The sequence below is a fragment of the Eptesicus fuscus genome, chromosome 21 (genome assembly GCF_027574615.1).
Source record: "Eptesicus fuscus isolate TK198812 chromosome 21, DD_ASM_mEF_20220401, whole genome shotgun sequence".
In the NCBI taxonomy this organism is placed as follows: domain Eukaryota; kingdom Metazoa; phylum Chordata; class Mammalia; order Chiroptera; family Vespertilionidae; genus Eptesicus; species Eptesicus fuscus.
Genome location: NC_072493.1, coordinates 40,293,924 through 40,321,185, shown reverse-complemented (window position 1 = coordinate 40,321,185; position 27,262 = coordinate 40,293,924). Strand labels below are relative to the sequence as shown.

Genomic DNA, 27,262 nt, shown 5'->3' with positions numbered 1-27,262 from the left:
AGGCTTGATTCTGGTCAAGAGCATGTACCTTGGTTGCGGGCACATCCCCAGTAGGGGGGTGTGCAGGAGGCAGCTGATCCGATGTTTGTCTCTCATCGATGTTTCTAACTCTCTATCCCTCTCCCTTCCTCTCTGTGAAAAATCAATAAAATATATTTTAGAAAAAAAATAATAAGCAAACCTGTTTGGCGCACTCACCATTCACTTGCTCCCTGAAAACTATGCGCATTGCACACCTACTACGTGCACGCGGGGCTTCTAGGCAACAGACACCACCGTAAGCAAATCAGCCACAAAAATGACAAGTTACACTCCTCCTGGGGGGGGGGGGGGCGGGGGAGGCGGATCATTAGAAGAAAACAAATGGAATACATAGGACATTGGACGGTGAGGAGTTCTGTGGGGAAAAGTAAATAAAGCAAGGAGGAATGGGAGCCTGGGGGGCGTGTTTTACAAACTTGATGGTACTGACACCTCCAAACGACATCCCCACGACAAAGGGACTATCCTGTGACCTATCATAGGGACAGCTAAGGTCTGATCCAGAGGCCGGGCGGGACTGCGAGCCCCAAATCCTTCCAGGGGGGCCCTGGCCCTGGCAGTGGGGACTGGGCACAGCCCTGTGTCCTGTCCCTGCGGGGCATGTGATCTCCAAGGCTTGGGGTCTCCAAGGGAGGAAATGGCTCAGCTCAAGGAGAGTCAAAAGGGGAGTCCCCCTCCCCCGACACAGCTGGGGGCTTGATCAAATCGGAGGTGTGGGGTTGCAGGGAGAGGAAGCAAAGGGGTTCATGACGTGCGGGGCGTCCAGGCTGGTGACTTTGCAGGCGGGTGCGTGGGGGAGGGGCTCCCAGCAGCAGGTGAGCGAGGTGCCTGCGCTGGAAGACTTTCGTGGGGCGAAGTCTTAAAGGGGTTAAGGGGAGCGACAAAGGAGGGGTTAACGGGGGGCGGGCCTGGCCGGGGCGGGGCCTCGGCCGGGAGGAGTCGCCGCTGGGTCCCGGGCCACCGTTGAGCCCAGACCCCGCCGCCGCCGCCGCCGGGACCGGGACCGCCCGCCCCGTTCAGCCGGCGCGCGCAGGTAGGTGCGCATCCCTCCCCGGTCCGCGCCCGCCAGCCGTCCGGCCGCCGCGGGGCGCTGCTCCCCGCGCCCCTCCGGGGCTTTGCGCCCCTAGGCCGGCTGCCTCGGTTTCCCGCGCCGTCTGGGCCCCGCCCCTCTCCGGCGCTGGCTCTCCCGACGTCTCCGCGGTTGACTTCGTCTCTGGTCGGCCTCCGTCTCTCCGCCTGTCTCTGATGTCTCCATGCCCGCGGGCCTCTTCCCCTGGGTGTGTCTCTGCCGCTACACCTCTGGGTGTCTCCGTGCGCGTTTCCCCACCTCTGCCCGCCCCTCTCCGCCCCTCTCCGCCCGTCTGCCTCTGCCTCTCTGTCTAGGCATCCCGTCTCTCTCGGGGTCGCTGCTCGCCTCTGTCCCCCGGTCCCCGGAGGAACTCTCCATCCCTGCGGAGCGCTCTGCCTCCACCTCCCTCTCCCTCTGTCCGTGCCTCTCTTCGCCCTTTCCCTCCCGCCTGTCTCACTCGCCCTTTCTCTGTATTTTAGACCCCGTCCTCACCTCACTCCAAGTCCTCGCCCACCCCCAGAGCCCCTCCTGGCTGAGGAGCTCCTTAGGAGTGTGTGTGTGTGTGTGTGTGTGTGTGTGTGTGTGTGTGTGTGTGTGTATGGGCGGGGGAGGGGGGGCGCAGGGTTGCTACCTGGGGCAGGTGGACTCTGAGTGATACTGTGACCCCGGCGCTCTTTTCACACAGTCACCCCACCCCACCCACCCTCCAATTTCAGGAATTCCTGGCGGGGGTGGGGGGGTGGGGGGACTTCCTTTCACGCTTCCTCCCTTCCAGGATTTGGCTGGTCACCGTTAACTCCTTCCTACCCCGACTTCATCCCCTCCTTGAACTGGACACTCCTCCCCCCCCCCTAACCAAACCAGGCTGAGGGGCATCTGTTTGGGGGTGTCTGGGTGCACTCACACAGGATGTGTGCTGGGGGTTCTGTTTGGAGGCACAAATGGAGATGATGGGGGCTACCCCCTCCAACGCCCCCTCCAGGCCCCACCCCCAGCCTCATTCCTCCTGACCCCACCGAGAGGGCCCCCCTCGAGGCTGTGGATGAACTCAAATTCATATTTGGGGTGAGGATGGGGAGGTTTTCCTTCCAGAGGGTGCCCCATTAGGATGAGAGGCTAGAGACCGATGGGGGCGCCCAAGCTCTGGGAATCATATATGAGTGTGACGTCTTCGAGTGGAAAGACCTAGAATGTGGGAATGATCGGAGGGGAGAACTGGGAATGCTCCAACCTCAAGCCAAAGGTCCTCAAGGTATTTGAACCCTTCAATCCAAAGAGATTCCTGCTGGACTCTTGGCCGTGTTCAGCGTTCGCAGCTGTGGGCTCCAAAGGGCTTTCGGAGCCATCGAGGCCAAGCGCCCACTTTACAGATGGGAAAACTGAGGCCTAAGGGCAGAAGTCCCCGCAGCGAGTCAGGGCCAGTCTGGGGGCTGGGACTCCAGTTCCACGGAAGCCCTGCTTCTCCCGCTAAGTGGATTACCTTGGAGAAGGGCGGCTTCACGGGGAGGAGGGAAGAACGCCGGGGGAGGGAACGGCTGGAACCCAGAGGAGCGTTTTAGAAGCAGAGGCAATATTTCTAACGCCAGGGTGGTGGCGAAGGAGAGGGGACAAGGGTTGGTTCGGGTGGAAGGTGAGGCGTTTCAGAGAAGCAGAGAAGGAGGGGAGCGAGGAGGCCAAGTGGGGCGGCAGGATCAGCTCCCGCCTGGTTCCGTCTCCTGACCCTCCCCATGAAGCCCCACTGCTCCCCTGGGACAGGGCCTATAATTTGGTTTGTGTCTAGACAAATAATAACTCAGCTGGTGTGAGCCAGCCGGGAGGGGTGATGCCAGGCCCTCTGGGCGAGGGGCAGGGAGGCAGCCTGGGCTCCTAGTGCCTGCCCCCCCCCCTCCTGCCATGGTGAGAAGTTAGGGACCAGGTGGAGGTGGTGACAAACACCCCTCCCCAGGATTCCTTAGTATCTGAGAACTCTGCGTAACCTTAGAACTTCAGGCTGCTGGCACGTTAAAGAAACGGAATAGATAAGGGGGGAAAGGAAGCGGGGTTCACTGTACATGGAGTATGTTCCCATTTCTGTAAAAAAAAGGAAATACGCATTCATGGTTTTGCTTGGCAAAGATAATAATCACCGAGAGGTTAATAATAGATTATGAAAGTCGTAGAATGTTAAAAAAAAAAATCAGAGCGCGTTCTAACAATAGAACTTTCGAATCTTGGAATGCGAGCCTCCTGGAATATTGGGCGAGGGCACGGAGAGCTGTGAGGATGATAATAAGAGGACGGAGGGAAGGGAAGGCCTAGGATGTTACAATAATAGAACAGCCAACCATGAAAGGACTAACAATAGCACCTGCGGCGCTGAGAACGCTGGAACTCGGAACATCAGAGGGATAGAGGCTGGTGACCCTGCTGTCCCTTCCTGGCGGCGTGCGCCCTGGGGGACATGAGGACCCCTTTGGTAGAAAAAGGGAAACCGAGGCCCAGCAGGGCGGTCCGCGTGGCCTGACTGTCCCCTGGCTTCCGCCTGCCACCAGGGCACCAGGTGGGGAGCGAGGAGCCGAGCGGTGATCACATTTCGTCCCCTAATGAGCAGACCGGAGCTGGCTGGTCCCCTGGGGCTGCCAGGGGATGGGGAGCCGGGGGAGGGGGGTTAGGAGAGGGGGGAGCCAGAGCCCACAGAGGAGGGACATGGGGAGAGGTGGCCTGTGGCTTCTAGGGTGAGGCTGGTGAGGCGATGGTGGGGGGGCATGGGGCTGCATCACCTCTCCCTCTGTCCTCTCCACGTCACCCCAGTTCTCCATCCTCGCTGGGCTCAGCGGTGGCTGGCAGACCTGGGCACTTATCTGGCCTGAGCAGCTGAGGCATAAAGTGGGGGCCGGGGTCTGATCAACACTTCTTGTTCCCCCACTATCACTCCACACTTGGGCTTCTCTCTCTTCCTGCTCCACTGGGGAGGGGTTTTAGGGACCAAATCGGGGAGGGGGCCTGTGGGACAGGGGGAGCTTCTTGTGGGGGGCTGTGAGATTTGGGGGGCGAGCTCCCAGCAAAGTCTGAGTAGGAGAGGCAACTTAGACCCCAACTGAAGAGGGTCAACACTGGGGGTGAAGGGTGGGGAGCTGGGCAAGGGAGACAGGAAGGGATGGCCAAAACACTACAAGACTACAAGCCTCCTTCTTTCTTTCTCTCTTTCTTTCTTTCTTTCTTCCTTTCTTTCTTTCTTTCTTCCTTCCTTCCTTCCTTCCTTTCTTTCCTTCCTTCCTTCCTTCTTTCTTTCTTTCTTTCTTTTTATTTATTTTTATTGATGTCAGAGAGAAAGGGAGAAAGAGAGAGAGAGATGGAAACATCAACGATGAGAAAGAATCATGGATCGGCTGCCTCCTGCACGCCCCACACTGGGGATCGAGCCTGCAACCCAGGCATGTGCCCTGACCGGGAGTCTAATCCTGACCCCCTGGTCCATAGGTCAAAGCTCAACCGCTGAGCCACGCCAGCTGGGCCTCTTGCTTCCTTACAGTGAGAAAGTTGGTGTGTCTTTCAGCAGATTCTCCAGAGGGTCTGAGAACCCCAGCCAGTCTTGAGGGGGGTTACCGGGGTGCAGGCAGTCAGAGACAGCATCCAGGCAGGGAAGCTCTTCAGTTAAGGAGGACACATCTGCCCAGGGGTGGCACCTCACGTGACTTAGAGAACTGCCTTGCCCCCCTGGGCCTCAGTTTCCCCATCTGGGCAGGCAGAGCTCAGAAAAAGCCTCGCGCCCCTGTTGTCACATACTGTGCTGTCTTTCGGGGGCCCCCGCGGTGGGCAGATCTGGAGGAGAGGGGGTTGTCTGAGGGCCCCTCCCCCATGCCCAGCGCTCCCTGGAAGCGGGAGGGCTGAGGGTGGAGAGGCGGGAGGAGGAAGGGGTGAGCGACCCACTGTTCCCCTTGAGGAGATTAGCAATGAGAAGCGTATTTCCTGTGGCGCAGGGACTTAGTTTCCAGCTGGTGCCGGTGCCGCTGGGCTGAACCCAGGTGGTCTCCGGAGGCCAGAGGCCGGGGCAGCGGGAAATCCCGGCTCTGGGGGCCTCCTCCCGCTGCACACAGTTTCTGGGCTTAGCTCTCCAGTGCCGGTGGAATAACAATGACTGTTCAATGATTTATAAGATGATACCAACTAGGATGTTTGGATCTGTGATGTGACTAGTATAAAAGTTGTGTCCCCCCTTTTATAAGAAGGGGAAACTGAGGCTCCTGAAAAAGAAGTAATTCCCTCAATATTACAAAAGGCAGAAGGAGAGACAGAGGGCAGAGAGAGGAGGAGACCAAGGGGCAGAGAAGGGGAGGGGAGGGGAAGCGGGGGTTGGGTGACTTGGTCTGGGGGGGTCTGGTTTGAAGGGAGGGACTGGATTGCACTAGGACAGCGGGGAGCAAGCCCCCTCCACCCTTTCTCCACAGGATCCAGCCTCCGCCTGAGTCTGGGGTGAGGGCAGGCGCTCTGTGGCGAGGACCCCACAGGGGGTGGGACTTACCAAGCAGGACTCAGTCCTGACCTTTCAAAGTCAATTCCGGAGCGGATAGATCCTGCCCTTTCACGCACCCCCCACCTCTTTCTCTGGGACCCACAGGGGCTTGTTTGAGCCAGAAGTGTGTGTGTGTGTGTGGGGGGGTGCCGCCTCAAGGGAGCCTGCGTTGGGGGATAGGCTGGCCAATGTGTGTTCCCCTAGTCAACAGTCATTTATTGAGCACCTACTGTACGTTCGAGATTCAGCAGTCAACGCACGGTCCCTGCCCTCCTGGAACATCCACTCTAGACAGACAGACAGACAGACAGACAGACAGACAAAAACAAGATACAAGGTGAGGTGAGGGGATAGCCCTGGGCGGGACTCTGGGTGGGAAGGGCCCCTTGAGGAAGGGAAGGAGGCGAGGAAGCTGGTTCTACCAAGATCTGGAGGAGTGCCCAGTCCAGGCAGCCCTGGCCGGTTTGGCTCAGTGGATAGAGCATCGGCCTGCGAACCAAAGGGTCCCAGGTTCGATTCTGGTCAAGGGCACTTACCTTGGTTGCAGGCTTCTCCCCGGCCCGGGCCCTGGTCAGGGCTCCTGTAGGAGGCAACCAGTCGATGTGTTTCTCTCACATCGATGTTTCTCTATGCCTTTCCCTCTCTCTTCCACTCTCCCTAAAAATCAACGGAAAAATATCCTCGGGTGAGGGTTAACAACAACAAAAAAAGAGCGGTCCAGGCGGCGGGCACACCTTTCCAGGTTGGGAAGAAGGTCACTGGCCTTGCGCCCGCTGAGGTGGGGAAGGGGCGGTGGGCAAGGAAGTCAGGCAGCGCCTGACGGGGCAGGGAGCTGGGTTTTACCCCCAGTTCGTTGGGAGACCATGGGAGGGCTTGGAGCAGAGAAGCAACCAGAGCTGGTCTCCATGTTGGAGAGACCTCTCTGGCTGCAGCGTGGGAAGCGAGGCGAAGGACGTCAGAATGGCAGCCAGGAAAGCAGTGAGCAGGCTCTGTGGGTCCCAGCAGGTGAGCTGATGGTGGCAGCGGTGGGGCTTAGGGACTCAGGCGTGTCGTGGAGGGAGGGAGGCGGAACCAGAGGGGTGTCCCGTGGAAGGATGCGCAGGCACGTGGGAGGCTGCCACGACCTGCTGTGGGAGCGAGGGCTCCTCCCTTCCCCTCTCTGGGCCTCAGTTTTGTCATCTGGCCCATTGACTGGGTTTTCAGAGTGTGTCGGGGGATTCTTCAGAGGTGCCCCGCCTCCTTATTTCCTCCAGAGCACGGAGCAGCTTTCCCTTTCACCATCTTAAGTGGGGTTTCCAGTTAAGACCTTTGCTGTTTATAAAAAGCTCATGAAAGGAAACCTGTGCGAACCCCTGGATGGAGCCTTGGAAAATGCCCCTGATTCAGGCTTCGTTCCCCTTCTCTCTGGGGCTGGGAGTGGCTCCGTCCATGACTGCCCTCTGCCCCGTGCTTGCAGGTCTTCCCGGGACCAAGGAGGTGCCTGGTGCCCCGCCCAGGGTTCTCACTCGGGGGAAGTCAGAAAGGCGGCAATGGGGGTGTGGTCCCTGAGGGAGGGGAAGGCATGCTGGCCTTGCTCCCTGGACTTGATCGGATCCAGCAGCCCCTGTGCTCAGCCTTCACCCCAGCCCCCTGCAGCTGTGGTTCCCAGCCCCTGCTGTCAGCCCGGGCCTCTTCTGTCCTTATTTTCAAGGGGGACCTGAAGCACAGGCTGGAGCAAAGGGGGAGAGAGCCGCGTTTTCCCCCCTCAGTACCTTGGACAGGTCTCTGAACCGGTCTGTGCCCCAGTGTGTCAAATAGGGGGAATAATAGTACTTTCAATGGGGTTCTTGACATTTTAAAGAATTAATACCCATCACAGTGCTTAGAACAAGGCTTGCTATGTAGTAGGACTCAGAAACTTTAGCTGTGAATATCCTCCTCCTCATCATCACTATCAAGAATGGGGTGCCCTGGCCCCAGCCGGTTTGGCTCAGTGGATAGAGCATTGGCTGGCAGACGGAAGGGTCCCAGGTTCGATTCCGGTCAAGGGCATGTACCTAAGTTGTAGGCTCCTCCCTGGCCCAGGCCCTGGTGAGGGCTCGTGCAAGAGGCAACCAATTGATGTGTCTCTCTCATATCGATGTTTCTCTGTCTTTCTCTCTTCCACTCTCTTTAAAAATCAATGGAAAAATATCCTCAGGTGAGGATAAAAATAAAAATAAGCTAAAAAAAAAAAAAAAAAGGATGGGGTGCCCTGGGTTAGGAATGAGAGGCTGGTTCTGGTTCCATTTCTGGTTCTGGTTCCGGTTCCCTCACTGCCTTGCTGTGCATCCTTGAGGGCCGTGACCCAGCCTCTCTGGGCCCCTCCTCCCTGCCTGTGAAACGACGGCGTTAACCTCATCCAGCTTCCCCCCAAGCGGGATAGATTCCTGTGCCAGCTTTGTGTGGTTTCTGGAAGAACGTTCTAAAATCTAAGTAGGGTCATTATTTTAACATCTATTAGGGGAAAATATATCTGGCGCCTCAAATCTGTGTTTTCCGAGATCTGCTGTCTAGCCTGGGGGTCAAGGAGGCACTATCTGGGTGTCCTCCCTCTGTGGCCTACGGGGGGGTCACTGCCAGGCTTGTCCCAGCCACGCCCCTCACTTCAGGCCTCTCCCCACAGGCACTGCAAAGCCAGCGCGGAGCTGCAGGTGCGGCCGCCTCATCTCACCGCTCAGCCCCCACCGGACAGGCGGAGCCCTCCCCTGCCCCCTTCCCACGGCCCCTTCCATCGACCATCCTCCTCTGATCTGGCCCTTACTCACCTCCTTCCTGTTCCCGTTCCCACATTCCCCGGGCTGAGCCCTTCCTCCGCCCTGCCCCCTGCCCCCAACACCTCCTTTTCCGTCATCTTCTCTTCAGTGTTTATCTTATTTCCTCACTTCTTACTGGGGTCCTGGGAAATGCCAGCACCCACACCCACACTGCCTGGTCTATTCAGCACCCCCTGATTGTAGCCCGTCCTGTCTCAACACCTTCCTGTGTGTTTCCCGAGTCTTCTAGTACGTTCCACCCACCATCACTTCAGCTCAGCCCCACTGCTCCTTTCGTCCTGCACAGAGCTCTGTCCGGGGGCCCCTGCCGCCTTCATCTCCTCCATAAACACTCCCCTCGGCCAGTTTCTGTGTCACCCCATTCCTCCCCCATTTACTGCGTCTAGACACACCTCCTTGACAAAGCCCTTGGCCCCCCCTCCCCCCCCCAGCCCTGTCTCCCCCCAACTCCCTCTTGTGTTGATTCATTCCTTCCCCCAACTTTTCCCTCTCAAGCTCCACCCTTTCCCGTCCACAGCCAACCTCCTCTCTTCCCCAGGGACCGCCTCCCACCATGTGCCCCTGAGCCTCCAAGGAGGAGGCTCAGGGAGCCCCATGGCCTCCCGCCCCCCGTGGCCCCACAGCCCCCGGGGGCCATGGGAAGCCCCTGAAAAGCCCGGCGCTGAGGATGGGCAACGGCAGCTGGGAGGGCTGCCACGTGGACTCCCGCATGGACCACCTCTTCCCGCCTTCCCTCTACATCTTCGTCATCGGCCTGGGGCTGCCCACCAACTGCCTGGCGCTGTGGGCCGCCTACCGCCAGGTGCGCCAGCGCAACGAGCTGGGCGTGTACCTCATGAACCTGAGCATCGCCGACCTGCTGTACATCTGCACGCTGCCGCTCTGGGTGGACTACTTCCTGCACCACGACAACTGGATCCACGGCCCCGGCTCCTGCAAGCTCTTCGGCTTCATCTTCTACACCAACATCTACATCAGCATCGCCTTCCTGTGCTGCATCTCGGTGGACCGCTACCTGGCCGTGGCCCACCCGCTGCGCTTCGCCCGCCTGCGCCGCGTCAAGACGGCCGTGGCCGTGAGCTCCGTGGTCTGGGCCACCGAGCTGGGCGCCAACTCGGCGCCGCTGTTCCATGACGAGCTGTTCCGCGATCGCTACAACCACACCTTCTGCTTCGAGAAGTTCCCCATGGAGGGCTGGGTGGCCTGGATGAATCTCTACAGGGTCTTCGTGGGCTTCCTGTTCCCGTGGGCCCTCATGCTGCTGTCCTACCGCGGCATCCTGCGCGCCGTGCGCGGGAGCGTGTCCACCGAGCGCCAGGAGAAGACCAAGATCAAGCGGCTGGCCCTCAGCCTCATCGCCATCGTGCTGGTCTGCTTCGCGCCCTACCACGTGCTCCTGCTGTCGCGCAGCGCCGTGCACCTGGGCCGCCCCTGGGACTGCGGCTTCGAGGAGCGCGTCTTCCCCGCCTACCACAGCTCGCTGGCCTTCACCAGCCTCAACTGCGTGGCCGACCCCATCCTCTACTGCCTGGTCAACGAGGGCACCCGCAGCGACGTGGCCAAGGCCCTGCACGACCTGCTGCGCTTCCTGGCCAGCGACAAGCCCCAGGAGATGGCCAACGCCTCCCTCACCCTGGAGACCCCGCTCACGTCCAAGAGGAGCAACGTGGCCAAGGTCATGGCCGCCGGCTGGGTGGCGGCGCCGTCCTCCCAGGAGGACCAGGTGCAGCTGAAGATGCTGCCGCCGGTGGCACAGTGAACCTCAGATCGCACAGAGACGCCCCCTCCCCCCCCCTAAATTCATCCCACTCGCTGGACCCTCTCGCTCTGGTGTATGCGAATTGTATGTAAATAAGGCCATGTTACGGCTCATCATGTGAATATAAGAAAAGAGGAAAACAGCAAGGTTGGTGTGTCACTGGTCAGTTGTCCTCCTCCACCAGGGCCCCTCAGCAGTTCAGCTGAACGGTGCCTAGCCTTGCCCGGGGCAGTGTTAGTGACATGGGGGTGGGTGATGTGTGACAGACCTGGCCCGGCCCTCACGGGCTCCCGCTCCGATGGGGGAGACAGATCTGTCCCTGGACAGGGATGACCCAGATGGGCAGGGCTCAGACAGGAGAGGCCAGGGTCTGGGGGAACCCCAAAGGGCATCTGACCCAGTCTGGGGGACAGGGAGGGCCTCCTGGAGGAGGAGGAGACCAGTGCTAGTAAATGAAGTTTCCAGAGGTAAAGACAAAAAAAAAAAAAAAAAATAGAAAGAAAAGAGACGTGAGGATTATTTCCAATGAGGGGGTGACTCAAGGGGAAGGCGGAAGGAGAAACCCACTGAGTGTGGAGTGATCACTTTTGCTCTAGGGAAGCCCCCCGTCATATAGGGGAGAGTGAGCAGGACAGAGCAATTGAGTTTTTATTTATTTTTTATTTTTTAAATATATTTTATTGATTTTTTACAGAGAGGAAGGGAGAGGGAGAGAGAGTTAGAAACATCGATGAGAGAGAAAAATGGATCAGCTGCCTCCTGCACGCCCCCTACCGGGGATGTGCCCGCAACCAGGGTACATGTTTGCACGCCCCCTACTGGGGATGTGCCCAACAACCAAGGTACATGCCCTTGACCGGAATCGAACCTGGGACCCTTCAGTCCGCAGGCGGACGCTCTATCCATTGAGCCAAACCGGTTAGGGCAGCAATTGAGTTTTTAGATGAACATTCTCCAAGTCAGGGTTGAGGGAGAAGAGGGAGAATGTCCAAACCCAAGTGAAGGGCAATCAAGGAAGACTGCCTGGAGGAGTCATTCCGTCAGCAGGTTTTTTTGTGCCTACCATCTGCTGTGCGGGCTGGGGCTGGGGACACAGTGGTGACCAAGACAGCCCAGGCGCCACCATCAAGGGGCACGCAATAAGGGAGTAAATCAAATAAAGTTTGGAATTGATAAGTATATTGGGTAAAAATGAAGCCACATGAAGGGGCAGAGTGACCTAGAGTCTGATCTAGATGAGGTCAGGGGGCTCACTGAGAAGGTGGCATTTGAGCAAAGTCCTGAAGGAGGGGAGGGGCCGCTGTGGCTGCCAGGGGGGAAGAGCATCGCAGGCAGAGGGAACAGCAAGTGGAAAGCCCTGGGGTTAGAGAGAGCCTGAATCCTGAGGCACAGTAGGTACCATGGTGCCTGGAGCAGATGGAGGGTGACAGAGTGGGAGTGAGACTGGCAAGGGGACAGAGACCTATCTTTCGGGGCTCTGAGGTAAATGGGAGCCACAAGAGGAGGGACATGCTTTGACTCCAATGTTAACCGGATCCCGCTGGTTGCTGAGTGGGGAACAGAGTAGGGGCAGTTGGGGCAGCAGCCGGGAGCCCAGTGAAGCGGTGCAGTAGTCCAGGTGGGAGGTGCTGGCAGGGGGACCTGGGTGGGCGGTGGAGTGAGCGAGGAACAGCGGGGCGCTCTGGGACTTACTGCGAGGAAATACAATGATGGAAGAAGCACCGGCGCCTGCGGGATTGTGTAGCACAAGCCTCTTGCCCATCCTGGGAACATGGTGACTGAGAGCCTGAGCTGGGAGGACCTCTGGGGACGATCCCAGGCCCTATTCCGGGGTGGTCACTGGGAGGCCAAGAGACTCGCCCGGAGCCGCACAGCCGGTGAGTCAGCCTGGGGCCACCCTGGGTTCCCGCTCTCTCCCCTCCCGGTCGCTGCCTCTGTTCCCACGCCCCAGAGTGGCCAAGGCTGCCTGCTCCGGCCGGTCCCTCCCTCCCTCTCTCAGCCCCCAGAGGTCACCAGGAACGGTCCTCCTATAACCAGGCTGGAGAACAGGAGGACGCACCCAGCTCTAGACCGGCCTCGCCCCTTCTTTCTTGGGTCTGTAACAGGCTTCAAGCTCCGGATGAGATGTGACGACCCCCCACCTCTCTCCACACACACCCTTCCTTGCCCCAGAGGTTCCCAGAAGAGGTTCCTGGAAACCCTTCTCAGAGAAAGGAAGAGGAGGGAGGAGGGGAATGAGGGGGGGCAGAAAAAGAACTTAATGAAGAAAATGGTTTTGCAGGAGGGGGGTTACTGAGATGCAGGAAGTTGGGGCTTTGGTGTTGGGAGAGAAAAAGGGGGGTCCAGGACCTGGAGGCTCTAGTAATTTTCCCATCCTGTCTCACCACCATAAAGCTATTGGGATGGAGTTGTAGGGGGTCAGATTTTTTGAACACAGTCTCCTCAGAGAATGACATGAAAGCCTGCACATTACCCTCCACCAAATGCTCATTTGCATTCAATAAATACTTATTGAGCACCTACTATGTGCCAGGCACTGTTCTAGGAGCTGAGGAAACAGCAGTGAATTATACAGAAAAAAGCCATGTACAAGTTTGGAAGTTACTTTAGTCTCCCTAGTAGGTCCTTGGGCTCCAGGCTAACACCCCTCAGGAGAAGACTCTGGGATGAGACTCAAGAAATCCCAGCCTCGCCCTGGCCAGTGTGGCTCAGTTGGTTGGGCATAGTCCTGTGCATCCAAAGATCGCTGGGTTCCATTCCTGGCCAGGGCACATGCTCAGGTTGCAGGTTCAATCCCCAGTCATGGTGTGTGTGGAGGCAGTGGATCAATGTTTCTCTCTCTCTTCAAATCAATAAAAACATATTTTAAAAAATAAAATCACATCTAAAAAAAAGAAAAAAGAGTGAACTCCCAGCCTTCAGCTCCATCCTAATGACTCTTGGAATGTTGGGTAAATCCTTTTCATTCTCTGGCCTCAGTTAGCCAGTCTGTAAAATGGGGAGGGGGTTGGTCCCTGGTGGATATGGACCTTGCATAGGCTCCAAGCTCCCTCACACTTTGTCCAGAAGGGATCCCAGGGGAGGTTTGTTTTATGGTCTTGTCACTCTTACTACATAATTTAGACTCTCTGGGTTCACACATGTCAGTGCCATCATTATTACAGAGGAAGAAACAGAGGAACATCAGCGCCTGGGACTTGACAAAGGATGGCCAGGGAGTCAGAGTGGATACAAGGAAAGCCCAGCGTCTCCTGACTCCACATCCTGAAGGTTTGTGTCCTCTTGCACCCCACTTCCCTGCTCCTCTCTTGGGCTCCCTCTGCCTCTCCTAGAGCCTCTCAATTACCCATCAGCACTCCACCATTCAGGAATTTCTCTCAACCCCTTCCTGACCTTGTTTATGTGATTTTGCTCCCTGCTGGGTAAGGGAGGACAGGCTGGGACATGTCCTTAAACTCCTTCCTGAGCCAGCTCCCTGGGGACCCTCGTCCCGCAATAGAGGTAGTGGGGCTGCTTGGGACCGGGTATGGTTTTACTGGCCACAATGCTGGGCTATCCACCTCTGCCGGCTGAGGGACCTTGTGCCAGCCCCCTGCCCCTCGAGGGCTGGATTTGCTGCTTCTGGAGATGAAAAGCACCCTCCTACTGGAGTTAGCAATGACGATACTAATACCTGTATAGTAATAAGGGCTGTTTATTAAGTGCTTACTATGTGACGGGCACCGTCCTAAGCACTTAACCTAGTTCGCTGTATTTTTTACATTCAGATGGGCATGCAACCCAGTAAAGAGCTACCATGATTCACGTTTTGTAGACGAGAATACTGATGCCCAGAGAGGTTAAGTCACTCGCGTAATATCACACAGCAAGTGAATGACGGAACTGGGCTCTCAAACCAGGTCTGTCTGACTACATAGAGCCCTAAGCTGCTCTCACTGGGTAGGTGTATTTGGGATTCATTAGCCCTTATTAGGACTAATTGAGAGCCTGAATGGGGCCGAGCGACCACCTAGGTACGTAACGTCACGAAAGAGCGTGGCAACACTACCCGGCGCGGAAGTGGGAACCCATCCACGCTCCCGCAATCAGCCGTTTAACGACACTGCCCTCTGACCGCTTCACTTCCGCCGTATATTTGCATATTCAGCGAAGGACGTCGGGGCGTAAGCGCGACGAGGTGACGTCAGGGAGCGCCCCTGCACGTCCCCCCCCCGAGCGTAGGCACGCACGCACGCACGCACGCACGCACGCACAGCGACAAGCGGGCGGGGGACGAGGGAGAGATTGGAGGCGCCCCGCCCAGTCAGCAGGGTTACCCGTCCCTCGTGAGACCGCCAAGATGGTGGTGGGTGCGTTCCCCATGGCGAAGCTGCTATACTTGGGCATCCGGCAGATCAGCAAGCCGCTTGCCAACCGCATTAAGGAGGGCGCCCGCCGAAGCGAGTTCTTCAAGACCTATGTCTGCCTCCCGCCGGCTCAGCGTGAGTCTGACCCCAAGTCCCTCCAACCTTTCCATTCTCCAACCCCTCTCAGGTGGTTGTTCAGGGGATGGACTTCTGTTCACGACCAATCACAGCCCGAACCGGCAAAGTCTTGCAGCCAATAGGGAGGGTCTCTGGGATAAGGGCATGCGGCGAGTCCAATTGCAAGGACGGGCGTGGGCTAAGGGGCGGGGCAGAGCGCTAGCTCCCGAGTTGAAAATACCAGCCAATAGAGTAAGAGAGCGCGTGGCGACTGATGTCTGAGCGAGCCAATAGTGTGGTACGAGAGTAATTTGGGCCGGGCCCTCCGCGGCTTTGAGGAGCTAGGGGCCAGCGGAGGAGGGACTAGGCGGAGTCATTTGCCCAGCCATCCTTGGGCGTCTTGGCTTCCAAAACTCTATCTCGTACTTCAGTTTTCCCCTCGTCTTGGAGGTTAAACGTGCTTGTATGTCATTCGTTTAGGACAGCGGTTTACCCCAGTTAATACTCCGGGAAATAGGACTGGGTTAGAAGCGTGTCTCGGGGCAAAATTAAGTTGCGGTGTGGGGAGGTGGCCTGAGAATCTGGCAAAAAGGCAATTTAACCAGAGTGGACAGACACTCATCCATCTGTTCATTAACCCACTGATACACCGTGTTTGCTGGGTACTGGGAGAGACACTCATGACCCGTCATGGTCACTCCCGAGTGGTCAGGGTGGTGGGAACTCTGGAGCTCAGAGAGGCCACCTGATCCAGGGACATGATGACTAGAGGAGGGCAGGCCGAGCTGAGACCTAAAGGGCATAGTAGACGCTCAAAATACAAGCTACTTTAAAAAGATGAACTAGATGAATAGGCCTATGGGAGCCCAGAATAAGGAAATTAATGTAATTTGTTGGCTCAGGGAACCACTATTCATCCATCCATCCATCCATTACTTCATTTACCCAGTATTTTCTGAGTATCGACTCTGCCTGGCCTTGTGCTGGGCAGTGTTGGTGAAACAGCAGGGACCAAGTCAGCCCAATCTGTGCCCTCAAGGAGCTCAGTCCAGTAGGGACCGTCTTATTCTGCAAGAGTGACAACCAGAGTGGGCAGAGCTGGGATGGGATTGCCCACTGGATGCCTGACCTGGCTTGGGGTTCAGGGATGGCTTCAGGGTGAGGAGAACCTCACCAGACAACATGGGGGCAGGGGTGATGTTGAGGGAGAGGGAGAAGCATGGGCAAAGGCCAAGTGGTTATGAGGAACACATACCATTTTTTTTTTTTTTCTTATAAGTTTGGGTGCTTAAAGTTTGCATTCTGGAGCCTACAATTCTTAGTCCATTGACATTTGTTTGGTGGGCCCTTTGCCACAGCTGCAGATCTTAGCCTGGAAAAGTGTTGGCTCGCACAGTTACCAAGTACTTTCATATCAGCTGTCTTACTTGAGTTTCACACTATTTTGTCCCTATGTCAGGGATGCAAAATGACTTCTACCAGTTTGTAGAAGAAGAAATGGAGACTTTGAGAGCAGGAGTGAATTGCTGCGGTCACACATGAGTTTGTGCCAAAGGCAGAACTTACATCCTGGACTGGGCTGGTTTCTGCTCCTGCCACTGCCTTTCTCCCAAATACTGTGATATATCTTCGCATTGTGGTTTAGAAGGTGGCTTCTCATGTTAGACTGACGTGGGTTCCATTCTGGGCCCTACCTCTTCCCGGCCTGGTAGCTTTGGGCTGGTCAATTAACCAGTCAGAGCTTCAGTCTCCTCTTCTGCACAGTGAGTATTTTATAACCACAACATTTAATGGGCACTCACTTGTGCTAGGCAGTGTGCTAAGCACTTCACAGGCCTTCTGACATTCAATTCTCACACATTATTATGGGATGTATATACTATTATTATTCCCATTTTGTGTACTATATACAAATTTATGCTATGTATAATACGTGTTGTGAGGAGTAAATGGATATACAATGTTAAGTCAGTGGTTCACAGATGTATATGTGTAGATGTGGATACAGCAGAGAAGAAAAGGCAAAAAATCCTGTCCTCAGGGACCTTACATTCTGGGGGGAAGCCAGACAATAAACAAAATCAATAGTTAAAATATGAAATATATTAGGTAGCAATAACTGTTCTAGAGAAAACATCAGGGATGCAGAAGGAGGAGTATTTAGGGGCAGGTTGTAAGTTTAGATAGGATTTTTAGGGAGACCTCCCTGAAAATACTCAGGAGGGAACAAACAGTACAGGTGTCGGGGGGAGAACATTCTAGCCCAAAGGTTCTGCACATGCAAAGGCCCTGAGGTGAGAGTGTACCTGGCAGGTTGGATGAACAGCAAGGCAAATGCGGCTGAGCAGACAGATCAAGTGGAGACTGAGGCTGCGGGGAAACTGGTGGTGCTGGGAAAGGCGGGCAGACTGTGCAGGGCCTGTGGGCCACTGCAAATGCTTTGGCTTTACTCTGAGGGGTGGGAGTCACTGGAGGATCTGAGGAAGGACAGGATCTGTGAGATATATATATATATATATATATATATATATACATATACATATACATATATATATATATATATATATATATATATATATATATAGTTGTTGATTTGAGAGAGAGACACACACATTGATTTGTTGTTCCACTTATTTACGCATTTATAGGTTGGTACTTGTATGTGCCTTGACCTGGGTTTGAACCCACAACCTTGGTGTATCAGGACAATGCTCTATCCAGCTGAGCTACCCCGCCAGGACTCTGTTATATTTTAACTAGAGACCCTGTGCACGGAATTCGTGCACGGGTAGGGTCCCTAGGCCTAGCTGGCGATCAGGGCCAATCACGGCCTTCTGGCTGCTGGCTGGGGTCTTCCTTCATTCCGCGCCGCCCCCTGGTGGTCAGTGCACGTCATAGTGAGCGATTGAACTCCTGGTCTAACTCCGAGGGGACACTTTGAGTATTAGCCTTTTATATATAGAGAGCATGCATTTGGAATCATAGGGTGAGGGTGGATGTAGGGAGTGGGCAACACAGCAGTCCAGGGGGAGGTGAGTGAGAAGTCAGATTCTGGAGAAATTTCCCCCCAACTCTTCATTTAATATTGTCAAACTCGCAGAAAAGTTGAAAGAAAGAATGGTGTAGTCATTAGTTACATACCCGTTACTACCTATTTCATCCATTAATAGCTTTCAACAAATTTGCTGTATCTTTGCTTTCATATGTATGCGTGTACGTATGTATACACATTTCCCCCCCGAACACTTTGAAAATAGGTTGTGGACATGACACTTCACTCCTAAATATTTCAGCCTGTATCTCTTAAGAACAGAGACATTCTATATAACACAGTGTCGATATCATACCTGAGAATTTTAATACTGATAACAATAATATTGATAACAATATTAATATATAGCTTATATTCTGACTTCTCCAGTTGCCCCCCAAAGCCCTTTTTTACTGTTTATTATTATTTTTAAATTTAGATTCTGTATTGTTTAAAGTATTACATATGTCTCCTTTTTCCTCCATTGACTTCTCCCCTGCCATTCCCACCCCCCAGCACATGCCCTGACCCCCCTCCTGTCTGCGTCCATGGGTTATGCTTATATGCATTGTTTATTATTATTTTTAATCTAGGGTCTGCTTAAGGATCATGCACTGCATTTCATATCATGTCTCTCTACCAGTAACCTGTAGTCTACAACAGGACTCTGCCACCCGGCCCACTGCCTGTCTTCATAAATAAAGTTTTATTAGAACACAGACACACACATTTGTCTGCATTTGTTCTGTAGCTGCAAAGGTGGGTTTGTATGGCCCACAAATCTAAAATATTTATTCTGTGACCTTTTATGGAAAATGTTTGCTGACCCAGCTCTATAACAGCATTCCTGTTCTTCCTTGTTTTTCATAACATTGACATTTGGAAGAGTCCAAGAGTTCCATGGAATGTCCCACAACCTCGAGTTTTCTGATCATTCCCTCTGATTTGATTTACACGGAGCATCTTTGGCAGGACTATCACAGGCATGACGGTGTGTCCTGAGGACATCCCCTCAGGGGGCTACTGATGTCTGTTCTTCCGCCGTTTGTGATGGTGACTTGGATCCCTTGGTTAAGGTGGTGACCACTACAGGAACCTTTCCTTTTCCCCTGACTAATGAATAACCCGTGGGTTTGTTTGGAAGGTAGAGCCAGCAGGATTTCCTGTGGATTGGGTGTGACATGCAGCCTGGAGGAGGGGCCGGTTGCACAGAAAGGGCAGGGGCTCAGTCTGGGACAGGTTTAGTTGGAGATGCTATTAGATATTGTCAAAGTGCACTGACTTTAATCTTTAAACTTCTTTTCTTACGTTGTTTCTGTCTTCACATTGCTAATTGCCCATCGCTCTGGCCCCTTGATTGTGCGATTAGAATTTCCCAGTAGCAGCTCTGCGTTCCCTCAGGTCAGGCCTCCTGAACTGACCAACACGTCCAGTGCCCGTGCCTTGGCTGGGGTGCTTCTGACTCAGCAGAGAGGCTGGGGTGGTAGGTGTGTCTGCCTGAGAAAAGAACAGTCAGTGCCAGAAGCATAACTCATCGATGATGCACTATGTTGGGGAGGCAAGGATCCTTCTAAACAAAGAATTCTGGGCAAGAAAATAAATCATAGAGGTTGGTGATGCCAGGCGGTTTGAGGCCACTCTCGCCAAGTGTACTGCTGACGCTTCCAGGGGAGCCTGGGATGTCTCTGGGCAGAGGGAAGATTCCAGTGTGTTTCTGCTCATTCCTTTGGAATATACTGGTCGTTTTTCTAGTTTACTGCTCACAGTAGGCACAGTAATTGTTCACCCCCAAAGATGGCTGCATCTTTTTTTTTTTTTTTTATTTCAGAGAGGAAGGAAGAGGGAGAGAGAGTTAGAAACATCAATGATGAGAATCATTGATCGGCTGCCTCCTGCCCGTCCCCACTGGGGATCGAACCCGCAACCTGGGCATGTGCCCTCGACCGGAATCGAACCCCGGGACCCTTCAGTCTGCAGGCTGACGCTCTATCCACTGAGCCAAACCAGCCAGGGCTAGATGGCCGCATCTTAATCCCTAACCTGTTGAATGTGTTCACCTTACCTGGCAAAGGGGACTTCACAGATGTGATGAAATCAAGGATTGGGGATAGGGAGATTATTCTGGGGTATCCACGGGGGCCCAGTGTAATCACAAGGGTCCTTAGAAATGAAAGAGGAAGACAGGAAAGGGAACATTTGAAGGTGCTACGCTGCTGGCCTTGAAGATGGAGGAGGGGCCACGAGCCAAGTAATGCAGGTGGCTGGAGAGGCTGGAAAAGGCAAGGAGGTGGCTTCTCCCCTCGAGCCTCTGGAAAGGAACGTCCCCTGCGGACATCTTGGGTTCAGCCCAGTGAGACCCATTTTGAACTTATATTCTCAGGAACTATAGATAATCAATGTGTTGTTTTAAGCTACCACGTTTGTGGTTTTTTGTTACAGAAACAATAGGAAACTAATACACCACATGATAACTCATTCAGGTTGCTGGGGGTAATATTTTTAGAAGTGCTTCACTTGGTGTAGTCATTCTATTTTTAAAACTGATTTTATCTTTTTTTGTTTTTTTAAGAGAGAAAGAGAAAGGGGGTGGGGGAGAGGGAGATATTTGTTGTTCTACTCATTTATGCATTCATTGGTTGATTCTTGTATGTGCCCTAACCAGGGATCAAACCTGCAATATTGGCATATCAGAACGACACTCCAATGAACTTAGCTACCTGGCCAGGGCTGTATGGTCATTCTTATGAGTATAGGCCTTGGAGTTGGTTTCAGTTTTTCTGTTGCTACATAGCAATCTGACCCAAAGCTCAGTGGCTTAAAACAGTGACCCTTTTTCCCTAGCCGGTTTGGCTCAGTGGATAGAATGTCAGCCTGCGGTTGAAGAGTTCTGGGTTTGATTCTGGTCAAGGGCACGTATCTTGGTTGCAGGCTCCTCCCTGGCCCGGGCCCTGGTTGGTACTTGTGTAGGAGGCAACCAATCGATGTGTTTCTCTCACATCGATATTTCTCTCTGTCTTTCCCTCTAAAAATCAATGGAAAAATATCCTCAGGTGAGGGTGAGAAAAAAAAAAACCATAAAAAAATCTAGTGACCCTTGAATTCTTTTTCTCAGTTCTGTGGGCTGGCTGGGCTCAGCTGGGCAGTTCTGCTGGTGTTGCTGAGTGGTCTTCATGGGATTGTGGTCAAAGGGCAGCCGGGCCTGGAGTTATCAGGAGGCTCGACTGGGACGTTGAAATGGCCAGTTCTCGCTCTCCCTCTCAGTGTTGTCTCGGGACCTCTCTTCTCCACACGGTCTCTCCAGCAGGGTAGCAGATTTCCCACATGGTCACTCAGGGCTCCCAAAAGCCAGGTTTCCAGGAGGGGAGAAGCAAGAAGCTGCAGCCATTTAAGGGCAAGACCTGGGACTGCACAGTGCCATTGCCACCACACTCTGTTGGTCAAGGCAACCTTGGCATAGTGAGGGTGGGGGGGGGACTGACAGGTGTGATATGGAGGGTCACCAAAGGTAAGTCTACTACAGAGTGGACACTCTTGGGTTTGAATCTTGACACCACTTATTAGCTGTGTGACTTTGGGCAAGTATCTGGATCTCTCTGAGCCTCTGTGGCCATATTTATAAACAAAGATTAATAATAGAACTCATCTGCTGGAATTCTTGTGAGGGTGCAGATGACAGTGAGTATCAAGACCTGGACCAAAGCATGTATGTTTGATTAATACTGGCTACGAGAACTTACAGGATTTGTACTTATCGTTCGCGGGCATTACTGCCCATATGCTAAAACCTCTGCTTCTATGCCGGCCGGCACTGCTCAGTGGCTTAGTGTCAACCTGTTCAGCAGAAGGTCACAGTTCAATTCCTGGTCAGGGCACATGCCCAGGTCTCGGCTTGATCCCCAGTGTGGGGCGTGCAGGAGGCAGCTGGTCAATGATTCTCTCTCATCATTGATCTTTCTCTCTCTCCCTCTCCCTTCCTCTCTGAAATCAATAAAAGTATATATTTTTAAAAATACGTACACCAAAAAAAGTTACTTAAAATTCTGCTTCTAGATAAAGGCTTTCTGCACTTGATTCCTGCCCTGCCATTTACTTGGTGTGTGTCCTGGGCAAGTCACCTGTTTCCTCCTCTGTATATTATAGCGCTCACCTCATAAGACTGATGGTTGGGTCTGTTGCGTGCGCGAACACCTTTAGCACAGGCCTGGCACATACTAAGTTCAGTAAACAGCTGTGTGGCTAAGTGGCCAAGAACCCGGCCTCTGGAGCTGGGCTGCCTGGGTGTGAATGCCAGTCCTGCCACCTTCTGTGTGACCTCTAGGCCTCAGTTTTGTTGTCTATAAGTTGGATTTTCAGTGTTGATTCTGTATGTTAATAATCCATAAAGCATTAAACAATGCCTGGCCCTTAAGTGTTGTATAAATGTTTGTTGACTGTCAAGACGCTGTTATTATTTTTTTTAATCATCATCATCATCATCTAATGCTAAACCTTCTAGTGCGATCCTTCTCACTCAGTGTGTACTCCCAAGTCGCCTGTAACAGCTGAGCAGTCAGTACTTCAAGCCTCTGGATGATGTTGTCCCTCTTCCTGTCAGCCCCAACAGGCTTATTACCATAGGCAGAAAAGTCTGGGCCAGCCAGCAGGGGGCAGTTATTATCTTTGTCTGATCATATTGGCGTTATATTTCTAAGTAAAGAAATGTGACAAAGTCGACCAGAGGGAGGGTAGTGTGGCTGAGCAGAGAGCCTCCCGCTACCTAATGCTTCATAAAATATTTAAAGCATCCTTTGAAATGAGTGCTTTACCTGCAAGGAAGCAAAGGCGCTCTTCCCAGAGCAAGGAGACAGCAGCAGCAGAGAGCTGGGGAGGGGACTGAGCTTGCAGCTGCCCGATCCTCCGGGGACATGCTCTCCCTGGCCTTGGGGACAGGGACTGTGCTGTGGGGAAGCTGGGCAGGGGACGGGGAAGGCAAACTAGAGAAAACCCACCTCGCCAAGGCACACAGCTCAGACCGAGGTGGAGACTTTGTGGCCACGGAACTGTCTCTCCTGTGGCTTTGGGCCTGAATTACACTCTTTGAAAGGTCCTGGAAACAGCAGGCTGAGAATGAATCTGGGACAGTGCCCCTAAGCTCCTGGCAAGGACAAACAAACCGTCACTGCAGGCGCGCCACCTGTGCCTGGGCCTTGGCGAATTCCTTCAGGTGGAGTTCTGGCACATGGAGCTTTTTTTTTTTTTTTTTAATTTCTTTATTGATTAAGGTATCACATATTTGTCCTCGTCCCCCCATTCCCATCCCACCCCCCTCCCCACACATTCCCCCACCCCCCTGTTGTCCTTAACCGCCGGTTAGGCTCATATGCCTGCATACAAGTCCTTTGGTTGATCTCCCCGGCACATGGAGCTCATGATAAAAAAGTATGCGCTGTACGGACAAGCGGGCACCATGAGGGAGAGTCAGCAGACACAACACATGGCAGGTCCAGACCTGCAGACACTGCGGGCATTGGAATGACCAGATGAGGAGATCAAATACGGATGTTTGTATGTGAAAGGGATAAAATAGGAGGAATATACAACATAAGTACCATAAAAAATTAGCCGGAAGTTAGAAAAAGAACCAAATAGAACATCGAGAAATGACAAATACAGCAGTTGATGTTCAGAGCTCTGTAGAAGGCCTAGACCAGTGGTCGGCAAACTCATTAGTCAACAGAGCCAAATATCAACAGTACAACGATTGAAATTTCTTTTGAGAGCCAAATTTTTTAAACTTAAACTTCTTCTAACGCCACTTCTTCAACATAGACTTGCCCAGGCCGTGGTATTTTGTGGAAGAGCCACACTCAAGGGGCCAAAGAGCCGCATGTGGCTCGCGAGCCGCATTTGCCGACCACGGGCCTAGACAAACACCAGATTAAGTACAGCTGCTTAGAAGATCGGTGAGCTGAAAGATAGCCCATCTGAAGGGGAAAAGCGAGCTTTGTGGGGTGCACCCTTAGCTGCCCAGGAGTGCCACCTGCAGGCCCTGCTGGGCTCCATCTGGGGAAGGGCTGGACGTTTTTATTTTTAACATTCTCCAGAGAGGATTCCTGTGTGTGTGAGTGTTTGAAATCACTGCCCTGGAATCTATTTATACTCTCCAGGGCACCGCATCAGTTATGTTACAGGACATCCAGGCTGCTGCCGGTGACCTCCAAACAGTTTTTATTATGTTCTCCTGTTAAGGAAACATTTTTTAACATTCTCCCTGAGTGTGTGTGTGTGTGTGTGTGTGTGTGTGTGTGTAGTTATTTACAATCATATATAGTGCTAATATATAATAGTATAGATATGTTATGTGCACTTACCAGTAAAAACATGAAGATTAGAAGGGTTGAAATTAATATTTTTAAAATAAAAATTTTATTTTATGTATTCATGGCCCCTCAAATATTTTTGCTCTTCCTAAAAATGTTTTATTTGCCCTGGCCAGTGTGTCTCAGTGATTGCGTGTTGTTGGGTGCCCTGAAAGATCACTGGTTCGATTCCTGGTCAGAGCATGTGCCCAGGTTGTGGATTCAGTCCTCAGTCAGGATGCATGTGGAGGCAGCCGGCCCCTCTCTTCCTCTCCCTTCCTCTCTCTAACATCAATGAAAACACATTTTAAAAATGTATAGAATAAAAATGTTTTCTTATACAGACGCTCTTAATGCATTTGGAAACTCTTGTGAGAGCCTAGTTTTGACATTCTTTATGTATGGTTGTCACAGCTGCAAAGACCTAACTGAGGCACAGAAATCCAGTGAGAGCAGTGTGCCATTGGCTACATTTAATCCCGCTGCTCATTTTTCAGTCCTACTCCTTTATATGTGGAGACATTTGTTGTAATTTTCTTGTGCTCACCTTGTTAAATCTTTAGTGGAGGTTTCTGAGCAGGAGTCTTTTTAAGAAGCCCCTGTGTGAGGGCTGCTTGCTTTGCAACCTGAGACTTTTCTCGGAATCTACGCGTTTGCCCTGGCTGCATTACATTAAGCGGACAGGAGAGGGCGCCCGTGTCACCCTTTTAGCCTCTGGGTCCAGCGCCTTCTGATGGTAGCACCTGCCAGCTGAGAGGCGCTAGAGGCTATCTCTGTAGTCCTCTGTATATCGCCAGTAAAGCTTAATTTCTCCTCCTCCTCTTCCTCTTCCTCCTCTTCCTCTTCCTCCTCCTCCTCCTCCTCCTCATTCCTTTCCTCTTCTTCCTTTTTTCTTTCTCTTCTTTCCCTTCTCTTCTTCTTCAAAATATAAACTTAACCAGAAATTCTGACATTTGCTTCCGATGCCCCAAAGAAACACCTTATCCACCCTCTTTGTTCACCGCTCCTTGAGACTCCGTGGTCAGTTCCTTAGAGGCCCACCCCAATGTTCTAGACTCCCCCAGGCCTACCCCCACTTCCAGCTTCTTGGCTCCTCTTTTCCTGGTGCTCAGGCTCTGGCTGACCCCACTTCAGACCTCTAAGCCTCCATGTGACTGGTGATGTGCTCAGAGCTCCCTCACTGCCCCTCTCCAGTGAGCCATCCCCCGGCTTGTAGGCCGCCTGGGTCCTGCCTTGGATAAGCATGCAGCCATAGCAGCTCCCTCTGCTGAGGGCTCAGCACGCCTTGCTGAGTGTGATGCCAATTTTTTTCTCTTCTTTTTAAAATCAAATCAAATTTTATTTTACTTTTTGGTTTTTTCCTCTGAAGTATTTTGGGGGGGCTTACTAAATTTACAGAAGTAGTATATGCTTATTGTGAAAGAAAGAACAAGACAAATCAGCTTGTTCTTATCTGTGGCTAACTGAAAACCCAGCCAATAAATCTTAATCAAACCTTAAATCAAGAGGATGTTTATTGTTGGTGGAGAAAGGTGGCTCCGTGATTGGTTTGGTGGCTTGGTGATGTCATTAGGGACCTGAGGACTCTTCCTGTCTCTACTATCTACTTCAGGCCATAGCTCTCCTCAAGGCCTCACAAGGGCTGCTAGAGCACCAGGCATCATGTCTTTATACTACAGTTTCCAAAGGGAGAATATGCGTGTGGCAGGGGGGACAGGGAAATGAGAGAGCTCTTCAAGGAGAAAAATATTTTCCCAGAAGCCCCCAGGAGAATCTCCTCACTGCTGATTGGTGAGAATTGAGTCACATACTTCCTTTGCTATATGGGAGGTCAGACTGTTAAATATCACTTCTAGAGTCTAATGACAAGAGAGTAAATAATACAGTAAAGAACAATATAAAGTAGTGTTAATCATAAGCACTAAAGCTGCTGTAGCCTTTACATAAACTAATTTGTTCTTAGCATATCCGGTGAGGTAGATTACCATCATTAACACTGCCTTAATGGATGAAGAAACAGAGTGGAGTGTTAAGTAACCTGCCCGAGGGCACCCAGGTGCTAAATGAGAGAGCTAGAACCAGATCGTCTAATTCTGGTTTGCACCCACGGTTTCAACTCCATTCCTGGTCTCTGCAGGCAGCCAAACCGAGTCTCCTACTAGACATCAGTTTATGCACAAGCCTTGAATGTGGCAACATCCCTACAAGCCAGGGTTTATGATCCTGTTTTTTGTTTTTGATTGTTGTTGTAATCTTCACTTGAGGATATATTTTTTTTCCAATTGATTTTCAGATAGAGTGGAAGGGAGGGAGAGAGAAAGAAATATCGACATGAGAGAGACACATCGAGTGGTTGCCTCCCTCAAGTGTGCCAATCAGGGCGAGGGATCGAACTTGCAACTGAGGTACGTGTCCTTGACCGGAAATTGAATCTGTAGCCCTTCAGTCCTTGGGCCGATGCTCTAACCACTGAGAAAACTGGCCAGGGCATGATCCTGGTTTGAAAAGCAGGAAATGGAGATGCCAACAGGTCGAGAAACTTGCCCAAGGTCACATAGTAAGTAAATAGCAGAGCCAGGACTTGAACCCAGGACTGCCCTCTTCCAGAGCACACTAAGCGCAGCCTCTGGTAGCTGCTTCCCTTGTGCCTCTTCAGTTCCCAGATGCCATCTGTACTAAGCTGAGTTGGTCTCTCCGGGTCTGGGGATTCTATTCTGGGACAGGGGCATGCTTCCGTCCATCAGGGGCTGTACAGTCCAACCAGTCTTTACTTAGTGCCTGCTGTGGGTCAGGAACTGTTCTAGGAATATGACTAACTCGTAGTCAACAAAACAGACAAAACTCCCTGCTCTGGTGAAGCTCACATTCAAGGGTATTAGTTACCTGCCCAGGAACTCCAGGGCACAGAGAGGAAATCTTTCCAGTAGTTCCTCCCAAATTTCCAAGCTGGATCTTAGTGGTCCAGTTTGTGTCGCATCCCCATCCCTGAGCCAATCACTGTGGCCAAAGGAAAGCATTGCTCTGATGGCCAGTCTGACAGCCAATGACGTTTTTCCATCTGGGAGCCGGCTGCATGGATGGGTTGTTTGTGAATTCAGCATATTATACATTTATGGTTAGTGCTTTTGTCTGCTGTATATGAAGCATCAATAAAAAGTTAAACATTTGCTGAAGGTTGCAGATACTGAGTTGAGAAATTCCTGATGACCACATTTGAGCTGGTCCAGGCTGGGTCCCTCCTATTCTACCCAGTTTCAGGATCTGGCAACTTTT

General features: G+C 52.7%; 2 protein-coding genes across 3 annotated transcripts in view; both read left to right on the top strand.

Annotated features, from left to right (window-relative positions):
- Positions 1 to 8,869: 8,869 nt before the first annotated feature.
- On the top strand, positions 8,870 to 10,295 carry GPR4 (G protein-coupled receptor 4). The gene has a single exon (XM_008158340.3). The coding sequence runs from the start codon at positions 9,066 to 9,068 to the stop codon at positions 10,155 to 10,157; it is 1,092 nt and encodes a 363-aa protein (XP_008156562.1). The 5' UTR covers positions 8,870 to 9,065; the 3' UTR covers positions 10,158 to 10,295.
- Positions 10,296 to 14,388: 4,093 nt separating this feature from the next.
- The window catches only part of LOC103301434 (outer mitochondrial membrane lipid metabolism regulator OPA3), a 30,924-nt gene continuing 18,050 nt past the window's right edge, over positions 14,389 to 27,262 (top strand). The window contains exons 1-2 of one of the 2 annotated variants that reach the window (XR_008554985.1): positions 14,574 to 14,638; positions 18,245 to 18,394. Coding sequence is in view for 1 of the 2 variants with exons in the window: in XM_008158402.3 (XP_008156624.1) it covers positions 14,497 to 14,638 (142 nt within the window). In the remaining variant the exon portion in view is untranslated. Of the gene's footprint in view, positions 14,639 to 18,244; positions 18,395 to 27,262 lie in introns of those variants that run through there. The other variant, XM_008158402.3, reaches the window with a different exon arrangement.

Bases quoted from the DNA above. Each gene is read 5' to 3' on its own strand.
- GPR4 (XM_008158340.3), top strand. From the start codon at position 9,066: ATGGGCAACGGCAGCTGGGAGGGCTGCCACGTGGACTCCCGCATGGAC.